We start from the raw sequence: 21,767 nt of genomic DNA, 5'->3' as shown, positions 1-21,767 counted from the left end.
GTTTCAGCAATCTCCCTGTTTAGTCTTTACAGACATATTATTCAAAGGTTGGGCCTGAGAAAAAGGGTAGAGGAGGGGTCGGAAAATAAACCAATTTCTGAAATCCAGCTGTCCTCCTTCCTTGAGTAAATATTAGATCAATTTCTTGTTCTCCAGAAAGGATATAGCCAGTTAGTCACAAAACATTTCTTGAAAACATATTTATGTGTAGAGAAGGCACTCTTATCCTTCTAACACATGCCCTACCTCCCTATAAACATGATACTATTTAAAATCAAAGCGTACAATTGCTTCTCAGCCTTTTGGCTAAGATCAAGAGTAGTAAAATCAAAGAGCATTTTCACCCTCACAATTGAAGGGTGAAACACAGACTTAGAGAAAATAAGTTTCGAACTTACATGAGAATGTGGTGTGAATGTGAAGAGGATGGGCTTGCCAGATAAAATATGGAATGTCTCATTAAATATGAATTTCAGATCAACAACAAATAATGTTTTAGTATAAATATGTCCCCATGGAATCACTAGGCATCCTATACATTTAATTGCTAAATGGAACAAACCCAATAAGAGGTAGTGAAAAGATGACCCAGGCTGGAGCAGAAGGTATCTACTGGGAAGAAGCAAAAACTTGTTATATAGGTATAGGAGGGTGCTCATTATGAAACAGTCCCCCACCAACGGCTGGGAACCAAAGTTTCATGTTCCGGTCAACTTTCCTACCCTCAACTGATTCTTACGGCCTTCAAAGTCGGGGTATAAGGTAGGGCCAAGCAGAACTACTTAGATTCCAGTTAGAGTTTTAAAATCAGCCTTCCTGGGGGAGTTTTGGGGGACAAAGGAACTGCTCAATTGTCTGAGTGCACCAGCGATTACACAAATCTATTCAAATTCAGAGAGGTGTACATCAAGAAAGTCCATTTTAGTGCTGGGAGCAATGGCATACGCCTATAATCCCAGCTATTTAGGAAGTTGAGGTGGAAGGATCACTTGAGCCCAGGAATTCAGGACCAGCCTGCGTAACACAGTGAGACCCAGTCCTCCAAATCACAACATTTTAATAAGACTATTTTGTTCTTCATTCATTTTCATTTTTTAGAGGGCTTGTAGTTTTTACTTCATACAGAGAACTCATGAATTTATCCAACATGCTGGATAAGGAACTGATTTAAGTAGCAGCCCTGACTCTGACCCAAGACTATGGATTTTTTTATAGAGTCTGGATCCCAGAGGGCCCTCACTGCTATTACAAATGGCCTTCTTGCAGGACCTTCCCACCAAGGTGTCCAACATACCTAAATGTATCTACATCTCACAGAGCTTCCTGCTGTACCACCCCCCAACCCCCATTCCGCATACTATTGGCTTTGCAATTAAATAAAATAGGTTGTGAAAGGCAGACGTGGAAAACTGGTGGCCCAGGCTGGGTGTAGAGGGGGAAGGTCATTCACTGAGATGGGAAACAAATCCAGCCCACATTGTGTTAAAGTCTCTGTTGTTTGGTTTGGCCCATGCAGTATTTAAATCATTCTGAGCATTTAAACGCTAACTTCCTTGAAAAATTGGATTTCCAGGTTCTCTTGGAAAAGCAGCAGACCCTGGGCTTGAATTCCCACACAGTACACATCAGCTAGAGTTGGGTGCTCTCTGTTCCCTCAGGAGTCTGCTCTCTCTTAGTTAACACAGTCCCTAAAGCTCAGCCAAGTGAACCTGGCACCTGCGCACATCTGAGGTCTCACCCTGCTAATGTAAAGTATTCAGTAGGGTGTCTGGCCCATGGACCCTCTCAGGAACTGGGAGCCTTTCCCTCTGTCCCCTTAAGAAAAGCTACATGACGAAGTACCATCTTTCCCAGGCTTTCTGGAGCCTGGGGTGCCCTGTCTCCTTATAGGGGAGAAAGCCCATCTCTGCTAGAGGAAGCCTGGAAAAGGCTCCCTCCACTGCCAAGCCAGACTGCTTCCTGTTTTTTTCCTGTGGGCCCAGGCTGAGAGGGCATAAGAGCTGGAACCATCCAGAGGCAAAAGTAGGAACATGCCAAGATAGAGATGATGGTGGAAAGGGGAGAGAAAGGCAGGTAATTAAGCAGTTTAAATTACTTTCACCTTTGCCTCCTCTTTTCTATGTTTTCACAGCCAATATTTTCTCTTCACTCTCCCTCATCACATCCAATACTGATCTGATATATATCATTCTCACACCAGTGCAAATAAGGATGAGGAGTGAACAGGCTACTAGAGTTTTATTTCTAGTCATCCATAAGATTGGAGAGTACATTCTACCACCACCACCAGGGACTCCTCTGCCTTCTGATCCATCCCTGCCGAACCTATCCCATCCACTGTTAAATATCCTTTGGGTTTTGTGGTGAGTTTTATTTGATTAACAACACTGAATTTTGAACACATATACTCAGACGTGAATGTTCATGAACAAGACTGCCTGCAAACCACTTGGGAAAGAAAAATGGCCCACGCAGGTTAGGGGAGCACTGCTATCCTAGAGTATGCTTTTGCTTACCTGGATAAGCAGGACTTCCTTTTAGGATCACTCATATTAAGCCTTGAGCTTTTTAGATATGTCTCACAGTTCCACTGGAGCAAGGAAATTTTCAGTGAACTTCCCACCCTAGTAGAGATAGCATGTAATATCAGCCCAAGAAGTATATCATTTCATGCCACAAAAACCAAACAGGTGCCTAGGGCAAGCCACAGGGCTGAGTTCATGCCACCCAGCCAAGAGGCACCTTTCTTAAATCCTGGTCTCTCTTCCTCACATCACATGCAGGACACACACACGCTATCACAGCTGCCCAAATCCTAGAGCTCTGTCTGGTATTTATTGGCCTCAAAGTTGTCGACATTAGCACTCAAACACAGACAAAGAAAATCCCCTGCCTGCCATCAAGGGGTTAAGTTTTCAAGCATGTTTTTCTCTTAAGAATAACATTTTTTGGTAACCCTCAAGGTTTTAAGTTTCAGCCTTGAATTTAAAAATAAAATGAATACTTAGATGACTGGTTATAATTTAGCATAGGGGAAGGAAAATCCCACCCACCTTGAATAGTGAGTAAACCAGTATAATTTTGTTTTTCCAGGAAAAAAGTAAGAGTAGGTTTTACAAATGGCTTCAAGATATTTGGTATTGCACAGGCTGGCTACAGCCAAAAAGCCTGCAGGGTAATGAAATAGGCTTCCACAAGGGAAGTGATGGACAGGAAGATGTGTTCTGAGGTCTGGCCCACGGCCTTTTCATCTACAGCTGGGGCTTTTATCTTGGAGCTCACATGGCTTTTCTTTCCTCTTCGATCTTATGCAAATGAAAGGTACAAATTCCGTATTCTTTTCTTCTAGCTAAACTTATATGATCCTATAGAAACAGTGATACTAGGGTCAAAGATTAATCCAAAGTATTTTTTAATATATGTTCAAGCATTATGTAAATAGGATATAGTCTTGTCTCTGTGACTGTCAGTCTGTCTCCCTTTCTGTGTGTATTTAATAATCTCCTTTTGAGCATTTTAATTCAACATGAGACTAATGAAAAACATTGAGATAATAATTAACCAAGGGCACTGTAGTGCCAACACGCACTGCCCCATGACACCCTCTGCTCCTGCTGGCATTTCCTGTCAGAAATAGGTCTCAGATGTGTGGTCTTCTCCCAAACACAGAGCATTCACAAGCAACCTTTCCTCTGCAAAGTTCCCCGTGCTGTATGGCCTATTCCCTACAGTCTCCACGTTCTCTTAGGCCTCAGTGGGTACAGTGACTGTGCTTTGTGTTCTAAGATAAATAAGAGACAGGGTGAGGCAGAATCTTCCCAAAAATAAAGGGTTGGCTCAAACAATACATGGTACAAAGACACGTGAGAGAAGCCTGCCTGACATCCTAGGAAGAATAAACTCGTCTTTGATATGCCAATAACAAGTCATACTTATATACACACAGACTGGCTTTGTAGAATATTAACCATCATTAAGTAAATGAACATCAGTTGCTGCTTCTCCTTGGTATCCTATTGGAGTTGCCCACATGAGAAGCAACCACATTGTGAATTAGCATCTGCAGGCTGCACAAGGGGCCACCAAGCTTGATGGGCTGATCTGCTATGGGACATCTTCATCTACAGCTCCAACATATGTATGGCACATGGCACACCTCTCTCAATGGGGCTGTCATGGGGTTGATGGATGGCCTCTCTGCTGCATGACTTCTGACTTCTTTTTTTTTTAAGACAGAGTCTCATTCTGTGGCCAGGCTGGAGTGCAGTGGTGCGATCTTGCCTCACTGCAACCTCCGCCTCCAGGGTTCAAGAGATTCTCTCACCTCAGCCTCCCGAGTTCCGGGGACTACAGGTACCTGCTGCCACACCTGGCTAATTTTTGTATTTTTAAAAGAGACGGGTTTTTACCATGTTGTCCAGGATGGTCTCGATCTCCTGACCTCATGATCTACCTGCCTCGGCCTCCCAAATGCTTGGCCTACTACATGACTTCTTATCCACTGGGGTGTCCCTTAAGGCCTCCCCAAGGGCATTTTGTAGACCATTTTTGGTCAGTCAATCCCAGGCAAACCTTCCAAACCAGTGTTGTCAAGTAACCAACAGACAGAAATTTCCCTTTACTTAAATAGATTAAAGCAAGTTCCCAAGGTAAGCAAAGACCTCTTCTCGATCAGCCAATCTCATGTGAGAAGGACACAGCTGCACAGGGTGTCACCCTTGCGCACTCTGGAGTGAAGTGGGAGCTATCATAGCTCGCCGAAGTCTTGGACTCCTGGGCTTAAGTGATCTTCCCACCTCAGCCTCCCACGTAGCTGGGACTACGGAAGTGCACCACGACACCCAGCTTGCATGACTTCCAAACTGGGCTGTGTTTAAGGCTCTCATTAATCAAGACTAAATTTGGCCTTTTATTTCACCTCTTCACAATACACACACCACACAAACTCCTGGGCATATCGCAATGGGCATGCGACACATATCAGGGGGACCTAGGTCATAATCTTCCTTGACTATGGATCTCCTACTCTGCAGTGGTTCTCAAAGTGTGTTCCCCAGAATAGCAGTTGCAGCTGGGAACTTGTTAGAAATGCAAATTCTCAGGCCACATCATGCTAGACCTACAGAATTAGACACTCTGGGAGTGTGCCCTTCAATCTGTGTTTTAAAGAACCCTCCAGGCGATCCTAATGCGCTAACATTTGAGAATCACCGTTCTATACCATACATGACAAAAACATCTGTCAAATGGCAGTTGTGGCCACTATGAGTCCTAAGCCCAGCAGAATCTTCCTACAATGTTCATTACTTGAGGCCAATAATAAATATGGATCAACTCAAGCATCCTGGCTGACAAGAGACAGGCTTGGGATTCATATTAGGTTTGTATATCAGATTTACATACCGTGAGTATAGGTTTTTAAATATTCTTTTCTAATCGGAATTTCCCAAATTAAGGTGCTGATTGGATGTCTTTTCACTTTTTTTTTTGTTAAGTTAGAGAGCAATTACCTATCTAGATATGAATATTCTGTCTTTCATTAATGTCAGTGATTTCAAGGGCTCATTTAATATCAAAAGTTATCACCAATAAGCACTATGTATCCAATGACCAAACATCTGGACACAAAACTCAAAAAGCTTTGGTGAAAATGCAACCTGACACTACACCATTATGAAAGATTTCTGGGGTGCTGATAGGCTTACTTCACAGTATCCTTATGAAATCCAAACAAGTCAATGCATAAGGAAAGCACACTGTAAAGTTCAAAGCTCTGTGTATATCTAAAGGTCACAAAATGTCGACCTGTTGATCAAAAGGAATTGTGTTGTGACTGCCAATCTTTTAAAAGTTTTTAAACTAGTTAATATTGTTCTTTTTTAAGTGGAAGATCTCACATTTTAAAAATCAGATTTCTGGCTTCTCTTGAAAATGAGTTGATGTAACAACACAAGACCCACGTTCTCACAAGGCATAAATTAACTGCATCTTAACTGAGAAGTGGCATCTGCTCTCTAGGGACCAATACTTTCAACTCAGTCTGTGTCCCTCAGTTACATTGCATGCTGGCCCCCTGGCCTGTTGAGTTTACAACTCCTGCCCCCTACAAATAACCAATCTTATTATTATTAATACTATATGTATTGAAAACTCAGGAGTTACTACATTTATCTGATTTCCTAGTATTTATCTAATTTTCTAGCTTGGGGAAAATGTTGTGGTTAATAGAATTCTCCTTTCACTCTTTGTGTCCACTTTCTCTTTAAAGATGCATGAGTTATAATTTGCTGATCTGCTTATTATAAATAGGAAACTTTTGTGAATGCTTAATGCATGCTTTTTCTGAACATTTCCCAAGAAACATCTAAAATAACCATCACAACAAGACCACGAAGTGGGTATGATCATTATCCCCATCTTACAGATGAGGAAACCAACGTACAGTGACATCATACAGATACTAAAGGAAAGGTCAGGACTTGTGCCAGGCCTTCCTGACACCAAAATCCACGCTGGTAACTACCCCACCAGACTACGTGGGGCACTGACAGATCTTGGGACCACCATCTCTGTGCATCAATGTCCATCTGCTGTCTCAGTCAATTTCATACCACAGAATGACCAACTCTTACTGCCAAGCAAGTTCATCAACATCTCCAGAGGGGATCAGTGTTGAAATGTGGAGTTCAAAGGACCAACAGCAGTGACTCCAAAGCATTGAGAAGTCCCCAGAGAAATACAGAAACAACTCTACTGGGCTCTGGTTTTCATTTAAATATTGATAAACTGTAACCCACAAGCCCCCTCGCTTAGCTTTTTCTATCATGACTTCTTTTTTTTCATGGTAACTGCTCTGTTTCACAGAGCATTTTAAAGTTTGTCAGAGCAGCTGCTCTTCCTCCCAATAGGCTGAAGACTGAAATACTCAGAGACACAAATAAGTGGCAGGGAGGTGTGTGACCTTTAATGCATGCTGTGTAAGGCCTGCCTTAGCACTCCCAGACACAGCAATGACCCTGAATGGGCCCAAAGTGTCACCTATCTGGGCAGCTCCATAGACTCAGCCAAGTTGAACCCTTCCTCAGCACCAATATCCCAAGCATATGATTTTTTAGGCCTTAACATGAAATTTTAGAAGCAGGGTGTCATCTGCATCTCTGAGATAGAAGATAACAGATGTACAGCCAAGATCTTAAATTCTCCATCCTCTGACAGCTGCACACCAATGACACAAGTCCACAAGGGACAAAGATAGGGATGGCCCCCAAAGGAATCACAGTGTCTGTTTCTACAGGGCTTGGGTTTGGGTCTCTAACCCCTCTGAGGGATCCCTGGGAAGCTGGACTGGTTAGTATGTAAATCATAGCAAGGACTTTTGCCCACACTGGGCAGGCCAGCCTAAAAGGTCTGGATCAAAAGCAGGCCGGTGGCCTCCTTGGCTACTGGCTCCACACTCCAAGCCTGGCTCCACACTCCAAGGCTGTAAGTTCCCAGGCAAGAAGAGGTGGGAGATACAAATCCAACAAAAAGCCAACAAGCACTTCTCTGCAAGCCCACGGCACAGCCAGCTTAAGCCAACAACCTATATCCAGGACTGAGTATAGGTTGCATGGAGTCTATGCAGGACTGAGAACAGGATCAGGTGAAAGCCATAAACTCACTAACTGCCCCCTTGGTGAGAGTTCCAAGAATGAAAGAGGCTGAAAGTGAAAATCCTAACAAGGGCAGATTCCATAGACATATCTAAGCTCATTCCTCTCCTCCCAGCCAGAAGATTTTAGTCTAGCAGGATCTTAGTGACAGTTTCAGCCCATATCAAAGCACCCTTTCAAGGCTGGATGTACCACTAACATAAATGACATGGTTTGGCTGTGTCCCCACTCAAATCTTATCTTGAATTCCCATGTGCTGTGGGTGGGTCACGGTGGGAGGTAATTGAATCACAGGGACCGGTCTTTCCCATGCTGTTCTTGTGATAGTGAATCAGTCTCATGAGATCTGATGGTTTTATACAGGGGAGTTTCTCTCCACAAACTCTCTTTTCTTGTCTGTCGCCACATGAGATGTGCCTTTTACCTTCTGCCATGATTGTGAGGGCTCCCTAGCCACGTGGAACTGTGAATCCATTAAACCGCTTTTTCCTTATAAATTAGCCAGCTTCAGGTATGTCTTTATCAGCAACGTGAAAACAGACTAATACAACCAGGAATTGGGAGTCAGGAGAGACTGGGATTTACTACAACTCTCCCACCTCTACCTGTGTAAGCCTGGATACCTCTGAATGCTCACCTGTAAAACGTACAAAATTTGCCCTATGCACCTCAGAAAGAAGGTAGCATGTACAAGGTTTTCATAAATTACAAAGTACTGCACAAATGCAAAATCATCTTTATTACTTCACAGAGTGGGTTCTAATTAAATGACAAAATTCCCTAAAGAACAGCATAGGTTAGATTAGCATTTCCTATTTCAGCACATATATAAACATACTAGCGCTGGTCCCTGGTGTAGCCTGAGGCCTTGTCCACGTGGCTCTTAGGCATTTCACCCAAGACAATCTCTATAATGTTTAATTATTTTCACTCATGCCCAAGGAAAACTATCTTACTCTCTGATGTGCAGACATAACAGCACCCTCCCCCAAGGTTGATTTCCACTGAGACACAACAGCTTCTTCCCCATGGGAATGTTACTCGTTCCATTACATTTTATGTTGGGTGTTTCTATGCACTGAATCCAGGCTTGAAAGACTCTCAAAAGGAGGTGGGCCTCCTGGCTTGTCTCAAGCTTTCCCAGTGCAATGAAATCAGACTGCTGCTCTCTCCTGGGCTTACACACAGGCTGCTGAGACCACCTGCACAGTGTGCTCATGGGAAAAGTGTAAGACGCTGCCGCCATCTTGGGTGGCAGCTCAGGGCAGCAGTCAAAGCAATCAACGGCCTGCTGTGGGCAGTGTTCAAATCCTGGCTTTGATACTATCAGTTTAATGTTAGGCCAGTTCTAGAACCCCCTTGCCTGTAAAATATGAGTAATATTGCAGTGCCTACATCATAAGCTTGTGATTAGGATTCAATGAGATAATACATGTTGAAAAGCATTTCAGTGTTTATTCTGAGTTTGTGTCTTTAGCTACTGACTTAACTTCCTCATGCTTTTGCCTTTCTCTTTCTCACACTAAATGTTCTAAACAAGCAATAATCAATTAACAAATACAGAAAGGCCTCCTGATAATTGGGAAGGTTATTTTATTATTATTTTTTTTTACCCAATTTCAGGACTTACTAAAATGTCTTCTTTTTGGGGAATTGTTTCAGAGCTCTGAGATTGGTTTATATATTCTTCCTGGGTGCTCATTTCATAGTATTCTTGGCACTGGATAGTAACTGTTCATACTCTTTTCTATTTCTTCCATTAGACTATAAATAACGTTAGGTGAAAAAAAAGTGCTTCACACCGTGCCTTACTGAATGAACAATACTCAATAAATGGCAATTGTTGTTATTGTTCCCTGGGATTACCATTCTCATTCATACCATTTCAGAGACCCTTACCATGTGCTAAATGTAAAGTATGGGGAGTATCCCTACAGACGAAAGAAGCATGTGAGCATAGAGACAATTGTCAAAGATGGCCTTGCTCTTCTTTTGGCAGAAAACAGGATGAGTCATCTTTTCTCATTGATTAGTTCCTGGACCCAAATGGAAGATTCCATTAAAGCACTGTAGTTTCTAAGTATTTAATTCAGTTTTGTGGGGGGGAGGGAGGATAATCCACAGATGTTCATGTGACAAACAGCTTAAGTCTTAGGACTTCTGTCCTTCAAGAAATTGTGTGCAAAGGATGAAATAAAGGTTTCAGCCTCTGATGGCTGAAACTTGGGGATACCAAGTTTTCAATGTTGCCAGTACCTTCCCAGAGGAGGAATCTGTAAATACCTACTGCACAAATGGATGAATGAATCCTCAAGTCATATCTCTGCCTCTGTCTAAAGCAGTTAGAGAAAGTGAAGCTGGGCAGGGCCCTTACTCTCAGTCAGCTGAAGAAAAAAAGGCTGTTTAAGTCGAGCACAGTGGCTCATGCCCTTAATCTCAGTGCTTTGGGAGGCTGAGGTGGGAGGATCACTTGAGGCCAGGAATTCAAGACCAGCCTGGGCAACATGGTGAAACTCCATCTCTCCAAAAAATTTAAAAATTAGCCAGGCATTGTGGCACATGCCTATAATCCCAGCCACTGGGGAGGCCAAGGCAGGAGGATGCTTTCAGGATTCAGTGAGCCATGATGGCAGCACTCCAGCCTGGGTGACAGAAACTCTGTCTTAAAAAAAAAAAAATAGCCATTGATATCTATTCCACTTCAGAGATGTTGCTTCTGACCCCCCACAGGACAAGAAAGCAGTATAGACAGAAACTAAGGGCTTTACTCAACACCATCCAACGGCAGCTGCCTGCCAGGTGCTTTACCTCCATCCTAACTAAGCCTTACAACCAGCCCAGGAGGTAGAACTCATGAGCCCATTCTACAGATGAAGTAACTGAGACCCAGACTAAAGACCACCCAAGGCCCTGCAGGCTGGAATCCCGGTCAATCTGTTCTGCCTCTGAGAGAGAAGCCCAAGTAGGTGAAGATGTGAGGACCTATTCGCTTTTTCCCTCATGTCTCCAGAGAGACTTCAGGTGTGCTAGGTTCTAGGGGCAGGCTTATGAGCTCCTCAGAGTCCTCTGAGAACTCCAAGAAGGTGGCGAGAGAGTCAGGATTTGCAGAATTCAGAGAGTGGGCACTAGGCCAAAGCACAGCATAAAACCATTTACCTATGTGGCCATAAGTCCCCCCACCCAACTCCCCCCCCACACACCCACACTCTTAGCAAATCTGTCCTGACAACATCATACAGTCAGCCCTCAGCATCCTCGAGGAATTGGTTTCAGGACCCCCCTTGGAAACCAAAATCAAAGGGTGCTCAAGTCCCTGATAGAAAATAGCATAGTATTTGCATATAACCTACTCACAATCTTACACATACATTAATCATTTTCAGATTCCTTATAATACCTAACACAATGTAAATGCAATGTAAACAGTTGATTAGTTGATTATACTGTATTGTTTAGGGAATCATGACAAGAAAAAGTCTGTATATGGTCAGTACAGACTCAGCTCTCCATTATTTTTTTCCAGTAGTTTCAATCCAAGGTTGGCTGAAGGCATGGATATGGAACCCACAGATAGGGAGGGCAGACTGTATAGGTGCACATTCAGGAGAATAATCAGCAGCTCCCCAGTACACAGGGCAAACTCAATTCTTCAATAACTGAAGAGGCACGAGTGAGTATTTGTGTGTACTCTTATACACTCAAGAGAATTCCTAAAGATTTGCCTGGATTGTTCTTGAAAATCAATTTGGCCTCTACTGGGATTACTTAACCGCCCTTGGAAGGGGGTGGCCCCAGTGTTAGCAGCTACTGGCCCCATGTTTGGAAAGCAAGTCCTTTCACGGAGTTCAGCTGTTCCTCAGGCATCCAGTAAAGCTGGTTGTGCAAAGGCAGAAAATGTGACAACTGTTGGAAATCTTCTGCAGCGGCCAATGGGAGCAGCCACTGCATCAACAGCTAAAGCAGGCTATTATCCAGTTCACACAAAACACCCACCAGCTACATGGCACCATTAACTCAATATCACCATTCTTATCAAGTTCATGACACACTGACCACACTGCCTTGCCACCAACTTTAGAAACCACAAATAACTTCATAAACCATCAAAATACACATGCGCGGGGGGAAAGGGAAAGAAGAAAAAACAGCCTTCCTGAGTTCAGAGCACCACATTCAAAGGTTACCTAATAGGCAAACCACGGCATTTCAACATTGCCGAGAGCTATCGCTCTCACTTCGGCAGTGACGTCTCCAAGACACTTCAGATTTGAGGCGTTTGAGGAAGAGGGTCTGAGCCATGGAGACCATATCAAATGCTTCCAAAAAAAGAAGGGGCTGTGTGCATTTTCCCAGTGAAGAATCTGTCCAAAAAAGGCTCTGGAAAACACTTTAATATACTTTGCTTCCAAAACATTACACACCATTTCTTCAACAAATTTATATATGTTTCCAGAGAACTTCCGAACTGGAAAAAAAAATATTTAGGTGGAAGAATGTCTGGGGATTCTTTTATGCCAATTTGTTAACGGACCTTCTTTTCTTAATTGTTACTATTTCATATGGCAGCAGTAATCATTCCCTCATCCTCAAAGGAAATATATAATCCAGCTGTGGTGGCTCCAGTAAAAATACCACATCTGTGGATCATTGGCAACACTGTGTTAAGATTGCTCAAATCTAGGCAGTCTCAGAGAGTTCTTTTTTTAAAACCAAGATGCACATGGGTACACTTTTCTGAAAGTGCCTACGAACTTTGCCAAACTGGCTGCTCCTTTGTATACTGAAAATAGGTTTTCAGATACTCCACACCCCTAAGAAGGACGCTCTCATGGAATATTATAACCAAGACCCAGTTGTAAGAAGTCCCCACACCTCCTCCAGGGTGGTGGCTTGAGCCAGTGCCCTTGTCAATATCAAACAGAGAAGGGAAAACTAACATTCCCGGTTTCTGGGAGGAGGTCCTACCGCGTGGCTGGCCGAGTCGCTGACTCCTGGTTTTCCACTTAACAGGAGGATGGCTTCCGCAGAGAGGCTGGCAGCCACCGTTCAGGTCATCCTTCTCCTGGTTCTCCAGGGCATAAAGTCAACGGACGCCTGAGCACTGGGTGATAATATTCCTGGAGTTGTCCCCCCATTCCAAGCCTCTTGTTTAGTCCTTCCCCAAAGCCCAGCAGCAAGCATCTTATTTCTAAGCCAATCTTCCACATTCAGATCCCCAGTCCAAAGCGTGCCCTGGGGGTTTCCATCTACAGACACAGAAAATAAAAGGCAGCCTAGCTGAGCCCTGACAGAGTTTTAGTCCCCGGAACATATGCCCTGAGGCTACTGTGCTGGCATGCCGCTCTCCCCGAAACCCTCTGGGTCCCCTTCCACCCCAGACAATAGAGCAAGAAAATAAAATGAAAGTGGACTTACTGCTATGGCTTGCAGCCTTTCCTTGTGCAATTCCGCCTCTGCCATCCTGGAGAAGGGCACACAGGCAGGGGAAAGAGGAAAGAAAAACAAAACACACGCTGTAGTCACCCAAGGAAACTGATGGGCACCCCGAGGGACTTTGCTAGAACCCAGGGAAACGCCGAGGGGCGGCTGGGGATCCGCTCTGGGGGCGGCGGGCAGAGCTCTGCGCACGGCGGGCTCGCCCGGGCTCAGCCTCTGGCCTCCGCCCGCCCGGCCGCCTGGCTGCGCCCCAGCGCCGCCGCTCGCTGCATCTCCCGGTCGCCGCCGCCCGCGCCAGTAGAGGACGTGGGACGCGGGCAGCCGCCGAGAGGGCGCGCTCGCCCCGCGCTCGTTCTCCGCCCTGACGTCTCGGCTCCTCGCTCCGCCCCTGGAGTGTGGGGGACTCGAGGCCGCGGTCCAGGGCGTCTCCGGGCGATCACTGCTGCGGGTCTCCCAGGCGCAGACCGACGGCGCGCCAGCGAGCGGGCACCTGGGGCAGGGGCGCACAGCGAGCTGCTGGGGCGCACGGCTGGCGTGGCGCGTCCGGTGGACACGCGCTTGCTGGGGCGGAGGCAGAGCGCAGTGGCGCCTCCAAGGTGCAGGTGCCAGTAGAGAGGGGCGTCTGACCGAATGTGGGACCCGAGCACGTGCCCTTACGTGGTGACTGAGGCCACCAGTGTCCAGGGCGCCTTCTAGCTCATGCCAGACGCCTGGGCTCCACGTGGGGACATTTACAATTGAGAAGCGCTGCCTTGCCCAAGTGGCCCACATGCTTAAGATGACCAAGTCCTCAACATTAAGTCAGCCGAGGGTAGAGAGGCCACCATTCTCCAGAGAGGCCACCATTCTGGTGAGGAGAAATGCGGCCTTAAAAGAAGCCAAGAGTTTGTAGTCCTGGGTGCTAGGCTAGGCTTCACATTTTATTAGCTGTGAAATCTCGGGCAACTTGCTTAACCACTATGAACCTCAGTTTCCTCATCTGAAAAAAAATGGAGGATCACAAGAGTTACCTCACACAAGTGTCATTAGAGATGAATGAGAAAAAGTATGCAAAGGTGCTTTGTAAAGGGCATCACATACATCTGCTCTTATTATCCTGTGACATTCTGGATTGAAATCCTTTCAGGGTCTTCTGTTCACTGCATCTGAAAGGAAAAGTAGGATATACTCGCTAAAATACTTCACCTATTCTTTACTAAAACAGGATACCATGTGGTACTAAAGTGAGTCTTTTGTGACAGGTCCTGGACTGGATGTGAGAAGTGGATCAGGCCCAGTCCAAAAGGAGATCAATGCCAAAGACAAACAAAATGCCTCTTAACATTAGGGCGGGACCTGCTAGAATTCCCAACATTCATAGGCAAACTTTTCTTCATGAAATGAAATAAACACTGATTTGGCCTCTACATCCACAATGATTCTATAAATGCAGGATTTAAAAGCGCATCAAAAGATATACACATCAGGCCAGGTGCAGTGGCTCATATCTGTAATCCCAGCACTTTGGGAGGCCAAGGTGGGTGGATCACCTAAGGTCAGGAGTTCAAGACTAGCCTGACCAACATGGCGAAACCCTGCTTCTACTAAAAGTACAAAAACTTAGCCAGGCATGGTGGTGGGCACCTATAATCCCAGCTACTCAGAAGGCTGAAGCAGGAGAATCACTTGAGCCTGGAAGGTGGAGGTTGCAGTGAGCCAAGATTGCACCACTGTACTCCAGCCTGGGCAAAAAAGAACAAAACGCTGTCTAAAAGAAAGAAAGAGAAAGACAGAAAGAAGAAAGAAAGAAAAAGAAAGGAAGGAAGAAAGGAAGGAAGGAAGGAAGGGAGATGCGCACATCAAATTTTCCAAAATCACCTGTTTCCTGAGTAAATTCTTCCATTTCAACTAAATTGCCCTTTCAATTGTCAGAGGTTCACCTGTCACTGATGAACAATTACTCCTCTGACCAAAGATAGAAGCACTCACCAAAATCATTTACTGATGGATTGTTTTCCCATCTTTTTCATAACAAGTGTAGGTGGAGCTGTTTGTTTCATAAATCCAAGCCAGTGCCAGATTCTACATCCCACTCCAATATATCAGGAACTTCTATGTTGGCTAAGACCCATCCATTACTTAAAATACACGCTTTTTTTTTCTTCATTTCCAGCACAAGCCCCAGCAGGACAAGTTATTTAAAGGGGGGTTGCTTACAAATAAACAAAGCTGTTATTGCTTCAGCAGAGTGGAGTAATAACCACTCATTTCTTACCTTGCAGAGAATACCAAGATGAGGAACATGAGACCAGAGAGGTTGAAAGGCTCAGCTACAGTTAAAGAGCTGAGATTTAAACTCAGATCACACTCACCGGAGCCCATGCTCTTAACCACTAAGTGCCAGTGTTGGCCAGTGATATGAAGATGTGGGCAGGCCCCAGGAATAAACCAGAAATGGTCCTTCTACTCCCAATTATTTAGATATTTAAAAGATATGATTGAGCACAATGAGAATGTACTTACAGTCATCAAGCCACATGCTTGAAAGTGGTGAAAATGGTATATTTTAAGTTTTGTATATTTAACTGCAATAAATTTTTAAAAGAAGTGATGGGATGGAAAGGTGGAGAAGGAAGAGGGCCTGGGTACCCTTTGTAAGTGATCAGTTGGAAAGATCTGAACTCTGAATAGAAGACTAAGGGTTGGGGACACGCATCCTAATGTCATCTACTTTGCAATCACAACTAAAGAAATGAGAACAGCCTGGATGAGAAAACAGAACAAGAAGAGGAGAGAGTCCAGAAAGGAAGACTGATAAAGCATCATCTGAGAAGTAGAAGGAAAAATCCAGAGGGATTTGCACCAAAAGCCACAAAGAAGGAAAGAGGGTTTCAACAGGGCCATATGCTTCTGAAAGGTCGTGGGGGATGCAGATAAAGAAAAGGCCATTGGATGGCTGTCAGGACGCCATGAGTGACTTGTGTCTGGAAGGTGGGCTTGGAAGCACTTACAAGAGTTGAGGAATAACTGCTACCAAGTGAATGTTGAAAATAAAACAAAAAAGAGTTGAGGGATGAGTGAGAGGTCAGAGGGAAGCATCCATGAGTACAGACTGCCTCTTTCAGCTCTTGGTATGTGAAAGATGAAGGTGTAGAACAGGAACATGGCCTGTGGGAGACAGGGTCTAGTTGAAAGGGTTTTTAGGTCAGGCAAGACTTGGATGTTTGGGGGTCAAGGCAAATTAGACAACAGGGAAATGAGGCCAAAGATACAGTCAAAAAGAAGGTGAATATTAGGCAATGTCTCTGATTAGTTGAGATGACATCTAGATAAGTATCACATTAGCCACTTAGCCTTGGGAAGAAGGAAAAACGAAGCAGGGCAGGAGGATGAAATGGATAAAGACAAGAAGAAAGTTTGAGTTGAAGTCTCTGGCAAGAGGTTAAGTGAGTTTGTATCAGATGGCCTGGTTTTCCCAGTTGAACAAAGGTCAATGATTAAGACTGATGGCATGAGGTTGAGGCTTCAGAAAAATAGAAATGGTTTATAAAGAAGCTGTGGGAGATAAGAAAGACTAAAACATGGTTCCCAACCAGAAATATGTATCAGAATCTCCTGAAGACCTGTACAGAATTAAACTCTATGGGGTGAGGTGGGAGTTAGAGATAGGTTTAGAGCCTTTGCACTAATTTAATTTATTAGGAATAGACTAAAGACTCATGACAAATTATGTGTACCTCCTAAGTGGTTTTTAACTGCCCGGATACCCACAATAAAAACCAGGTTGATTTTATTCCATGTTAAGGATTATCAAAGCAGGTATGGCCAAAAGCCAAAGAAGAGAGGAAATTCAAAATGCTTTTGGCTAGGTAGGAAGTGTAACAGACTCGTTCATATATACATTTTTTGGGAGGGGACTGGCCAACTTGTGAGCTCCTTCCCATCTTTGGGGAATTCCCATATTACAAGCCATAGTGAGGGGCAGAGCCACATCCTGTCGTAGAAGCTGGGAGGTATCAGATACTTGTTCCACAGATCCCCCTGAAGCCATGGCATTGCATGCAATCTGGGCTCAGTCAGGCATGTGCACCTACCAAGAACTTTAGAGACACAGCATTTTAAGAATTCCTTTAGGCTAGTAGCTCACCTTTGGTTGTACCCTTTGCCCACGTTTCTTTCTTTGGACGTCCCATCTCTTCTGTGATCTAATACAATTTCATTTCATTCTTTTTCTGCTCCTATCAACTAGAATCTATTTCTGTTGCTTGGGACCAAGAACCCTAAGTGAAACAGCAAGGCACATGAAGTAAAGGCCTGATGGTTGGCCAGGGAGCAGAGGGAAAATCTTTCCTCCTCTTCCAGCACTTCTCCTTTCAACTCTCTAAATTTTCGTATTTTAAAATCTTTGAACCCATTATGAACACAGACATTTATAACCCAAAGTATGCCATTTCTTTAATAAACCTATACTGCATAATTATTTTATATTAGACATTAGGCCATGGCCTGATACTAAGAAAAAAAATCATAGTCTAGTGCCACAACCATATTGGTGACTATTTGCCCTCCAAACATTCAAAATCCAGAAATATACATCATGATGATGTATAATGTATGTGACAAATCACTAGTTCTTGCTGAGACATTAAATTGTGTTGCATAAGCACCATCTGTACAGTTTAATGGTTTTATGATAGACACTTCATTGCAAAGCATTATTTTTTTAAAAAGGATATAGAATGCTAGATATGCAAAATAGATGTTTTGTTAATACAAATATCAGAATCTATGAGAATCACAAACGATCACAGCCAATTCCCTTGTGGGGAAAGCAAGAGCTCTGTATCCCCCAAGGGAAATGACTTGAGCAGGAGCTAAGAGTGTGACATTTCCCAGAAACCTGACACTTCCCTTTGACAAAAGGAATTTTGAAAGGAATGCCAGGATCCCCTCACATGTTTATATTTGTATTAGTTCTCTTTTGCCTGGGATCCTTTGAAAAAGTGGTCATTTAAAACATATGTGATAGCTGCACAGAATCAAAAGAAGGAGAACGTTGCCTGTGGTCTTCTTGGCTCCTGTGGTTGTTAGCTCTTTGGGAAAGTTGATGGGATTTCAAGTATATGCTATTTTTCTCCATGGGATCCAAATGATAGATTCATATGGGGAGTCCCCATGGAGCAAGAAGACAGAGAAAGAGGTCAGAAACAGCACCAGTGTGAAAAATAAACTAGGCTGGATGCTGCTTAAGATATATATTGACTAAGGTCTTTACATAGCAGATTGAAAACGAGCAATTGGAAATCTGGCTGGAAATGAGTATTAGTATTTCACTGTGATGGCTTCCTTTTCCCTTGGTTAGCTTTGGCAATGACAGTTGATCGACATGAGTCCCTAGAAGAAACTGGGTGGGTAAGGAGAGTGTATGGGAATTAATCAGAGCCGATTGGTTAGAGGACATTCTACATTTACTTTGCTGTGATACTTTGGATAAATCATATAATAGATCAGAATGATGGTTTCCTTAGGTTAAGATGGAAATATGACAGTTTCTTTAGATCAACATGGAAAATATGTGATGTCCAGTCTCACTGGGTTGTCATATCTGATGAGTTTAAACACTGCGTTATTCAGATGTTGGTCCCGAGTAGTAGTCTCGTTAATGATAAAAGTTTTGAAAAGTGGGATTAGGAAGTAGGAGGTAGATATGACACAGAAAAGACATGAACTCTAAGGATGACTTGGAATCTTAGCCCTCTCATAGAGATGTTGTAATAAATAATGATAACAGATACAAAAGGCTTGTGATTGGCCATGGTAGGTGCTCTGGAAATGGTAGGTCTCAATCACTCAACCCAGCTATTGCTTCATTAAAAATGCCATAGACCAAGTTAAGAGAATGACTTGATTTTATACACCCTTTTATGTAGGCTTTTTTAAAAAAAAAAAAAAGAGAGAGAGAGAGAGAGATGAGCTATCAGTATTCTTAAAATTCCTTCTATTATAAGGTACTTCTCATTTTCCATCTTTTAAAAAAGAGGATTCTGTCCTATGTCATTTATTATCTAAAAACATCTTTACTAGACTCTGCTTTTAATGATTCTTAGACAACTGCAGCCTTATCTTTTAGAGTGGGTCAATCTAACAATTATAAATAAGAAGGAATTTTTTAAAAAATTTAAGAGGAGATAGATTAAGTCCTAGAAAATCTGGAAAGAACAGCTTAATTTTTGAGTATTAGGAACACAGCTTCATGCCTACATATTGAAGGTGCTCTGTGGTAGAAATAATTCTAGGTTTGGTTATAAATTAGCTACAACCTAGAAAGTCTTTGAGAAGGCCAGGTTCTACCCCAGCCGGGTTATCTGATGCCAGTAGACACAGTCGGGTCATTGACTTCTCAGAGAGCTTAGGGGCCAGTCTAGTTTACCTTAGCACAATGACCACGATGTGCCCCGTCAGCTTGGAATCCCTTTCTGTAGTGTGGCCATCAACACTTTCATTGTTAACCATGTTTCAATAATGCCGTGTACATTCTGCAAGTCAGCACTGCTGACAAGAGAGAAATTTCCAGTGGGGTTGGCAGTGGAGGGATGGTGACCTGCCCACTAAATCCTGTCCACCCTGCTAGCTGGGCAATGAATAATGAAACTGGGAAAGCCTAGCTTCAGCTCCAACCACCTAAGGATGCTGTGTCTGCCTGACTCCTTTGGTAATGACAGAGGTCTCAACTGCGTGCCCATCCCTTGCCCACCCTCCATATATTGGCAAAACGGATCCTGGCTCCCTCTGAGCCTGTCTCACTGAGAAGTAGTCAGCCAGTCTCAAAAACTGCTCATTACTAATGTGTGACCCTCCCAGCCAGGGCCTCCTAGACAGGCGCCTTTCCCCAGAGCAGCTCGTGGTAGAGTGGAATGAACATAAGACAAAGTATCAATCCTAGGTCCTAATCCTAACTCTGCCACTTACCATGTGACTTCATACAAGTCACTTGCCTGCTCTGAACTGAGGTTCTCTATTTGTAATATGGGAATAGATTTTCTATTTGTAAACTGGGAACAGGGATAGCTAAGGATCCCCATAAGTGTCTTAGAAGATTAAAGTTTATGAATGAGAAAGTGCTTTGAGAACTACAAACGCTCTGAAGAGTGAAGAACTACAGTGAAATAAAATACTTCAAAATTAGGGCTTAGGGACATGCTGACTGATTGGTGGGAAGATGTTTAGAAGACTTTGCAGGCTGGGTATGGTGACTCATGCCTGCAATCCCAGCACTTTGGGAGGCTGAAGTGGGAGGATAGCTTGAGGCTAGGAATTCAAGACCAGCCTGGGCAACATAGCAAGGTCCCATATCTAAAAAAAAAAAAAATTAATTAGCCAGGCATGGCAGCACATGGTTGTCGTCCAACCTACTCAGGAGGCTGAGGCAGGAGGATCACTTAAGCCCAGAAGGTCGAGGCTGCAGTGAGTAATGATCATGCCACTGTACTCCAGTCTGGATGACAGAATGAAAACCACATCTCAAAAAAATAAAATAAAATACATTGCAGCATTCTATAACCACTGCAGGCTCAGTGTACTGGGAGAAAAGGCTATGCTAACACATAAGATAAAATATGCTTCAAGGTTTTGGATGACTTTCTAAGATAATCAAGGCAGTAAATGAAAATGCCAGCACCACCTAGGGCTCTCATTCACACCATGACGTTTCTTAGTCTCTCCAGTGATTTCTCCTTTATGGGGTCTGAAGACCAACAGCCCTGCATTCTGATCTACTTATTTAATTAGCTTAAATACATGCAGAAAAGGGTGTAGCAGTCTGAGGATGAGATGGGAGAAACAGAGATAAGCAGAAGAGAAGGAAACAGAAAAACTTGGATCTTCTGTCAGTTGTGTGTGTGCCAAACCTATATTTGAATGCTGTTTGGTCTGTGTTTACTTTAATGTGTTCTTCTTTCTGCATTCATTCAGAGCTAAATTTATCCCACTAGAGGAGAAGGCATACTCGGGGAGGTGGGGGTGGAAAAAGAGCAGACACAAAGGCGGCTGCTTGACTGGGAGCCAGAAGCCTTGTGGAGTTCTCTGGAAGAAGACGGTGGGAGCCAGCGCATGGAAGGCAGCCACTCCAGAGGCTCTGAGGACCCTGTACAGACTTGACAAGGGAAGGTGCTTCCACAGGAGCATCTGCACCCTTTGCTTTTGAGAAGGGAAAGAGCAGGAACAAGACTTGTAAATTAGAGAAAGCAGTTCCATAACTCCCATGAGCTCCCAAATCCGGCCCAACCCTTCAGAAAATAAAGACTCCACAGCTCTCTGGGCATCCCCAACAGTGTCTGTCTCCATGGAAAGAAGAAGGGCAGCTGGCAGGGCCACTTCTGCTGCAAAGCTGATCTTTCTTTCTATTGAGGTGTCATGCCAGTTGCTTATCTGCTGGAATAATGCCTCTGGGGTGGGATCAGAGGAGAGGGAGGTTGTTGCACTCCACCTTCTGGGTTGGATTAAATACTGTGCCCCTATAACTGGAGGTAGGATCCAGTTATAGGGGCACAGTAATGCTCCCTTGGCTGCGACCCAGGTGCCTCCTGTTGGTCCTTCATGATTTCCTTTCTTCTTACTCAGTTGCCATCTTTCCTCCTCTAATTCCTTACTTCTCACTCACCCCGAAGTGAGCCCTTCTTATACTATCTTCTGCCAGTGCAC

The 21,767-nt window shown here is 43.9% G+C and overlaps 1 protein-coding gene across 7 annotated transcripts in view; it reads right to left on the bottom strand.

Annotated features, from left to right (window-relative positions):
* Positions 1-21,767, bottom strand: part of PALM2AKAP2 (PALM2 and AKAP2 fusion) — a 511,473-nt gene that overhangs the window by 350,753 nt on the left and 138,953 nt on the right. For all 7 annotated transcript variants that reach the window (XM_074395145.1, XM_074395148.1, XM_074395147.1 and 4 more), the window contains exon 2: positions 13,068-13,113. In XM_074395145.1, coding sequence (XP_074251246.1) covers positions 13,068-13,113 — 46 coding nt within the window. The remainder of the gene's footprint in view (positions 1-13,067; positions 13,114-21,767) is intronic.

The sequence above is a fragment of the Saimiri boliviensis genome, chromosome 2 (assembly GCF_048565385.1).
Source record: "Saimiri boliviensis isolate mSaiBol1 chromosome 2, mSaiBol1.pri, whole genome shotgun sequence".
Lineage (NCBI taxonomy): Eukaryota > Metazoa > Chordata > Mammalia > Primates > Cebidae > Saimiri > Saimiri boliviensis.
Note: the sequence above shows the minus strand (reverse complement) of the source record. Positions and strands in the feature narration are given on the sequence as shown.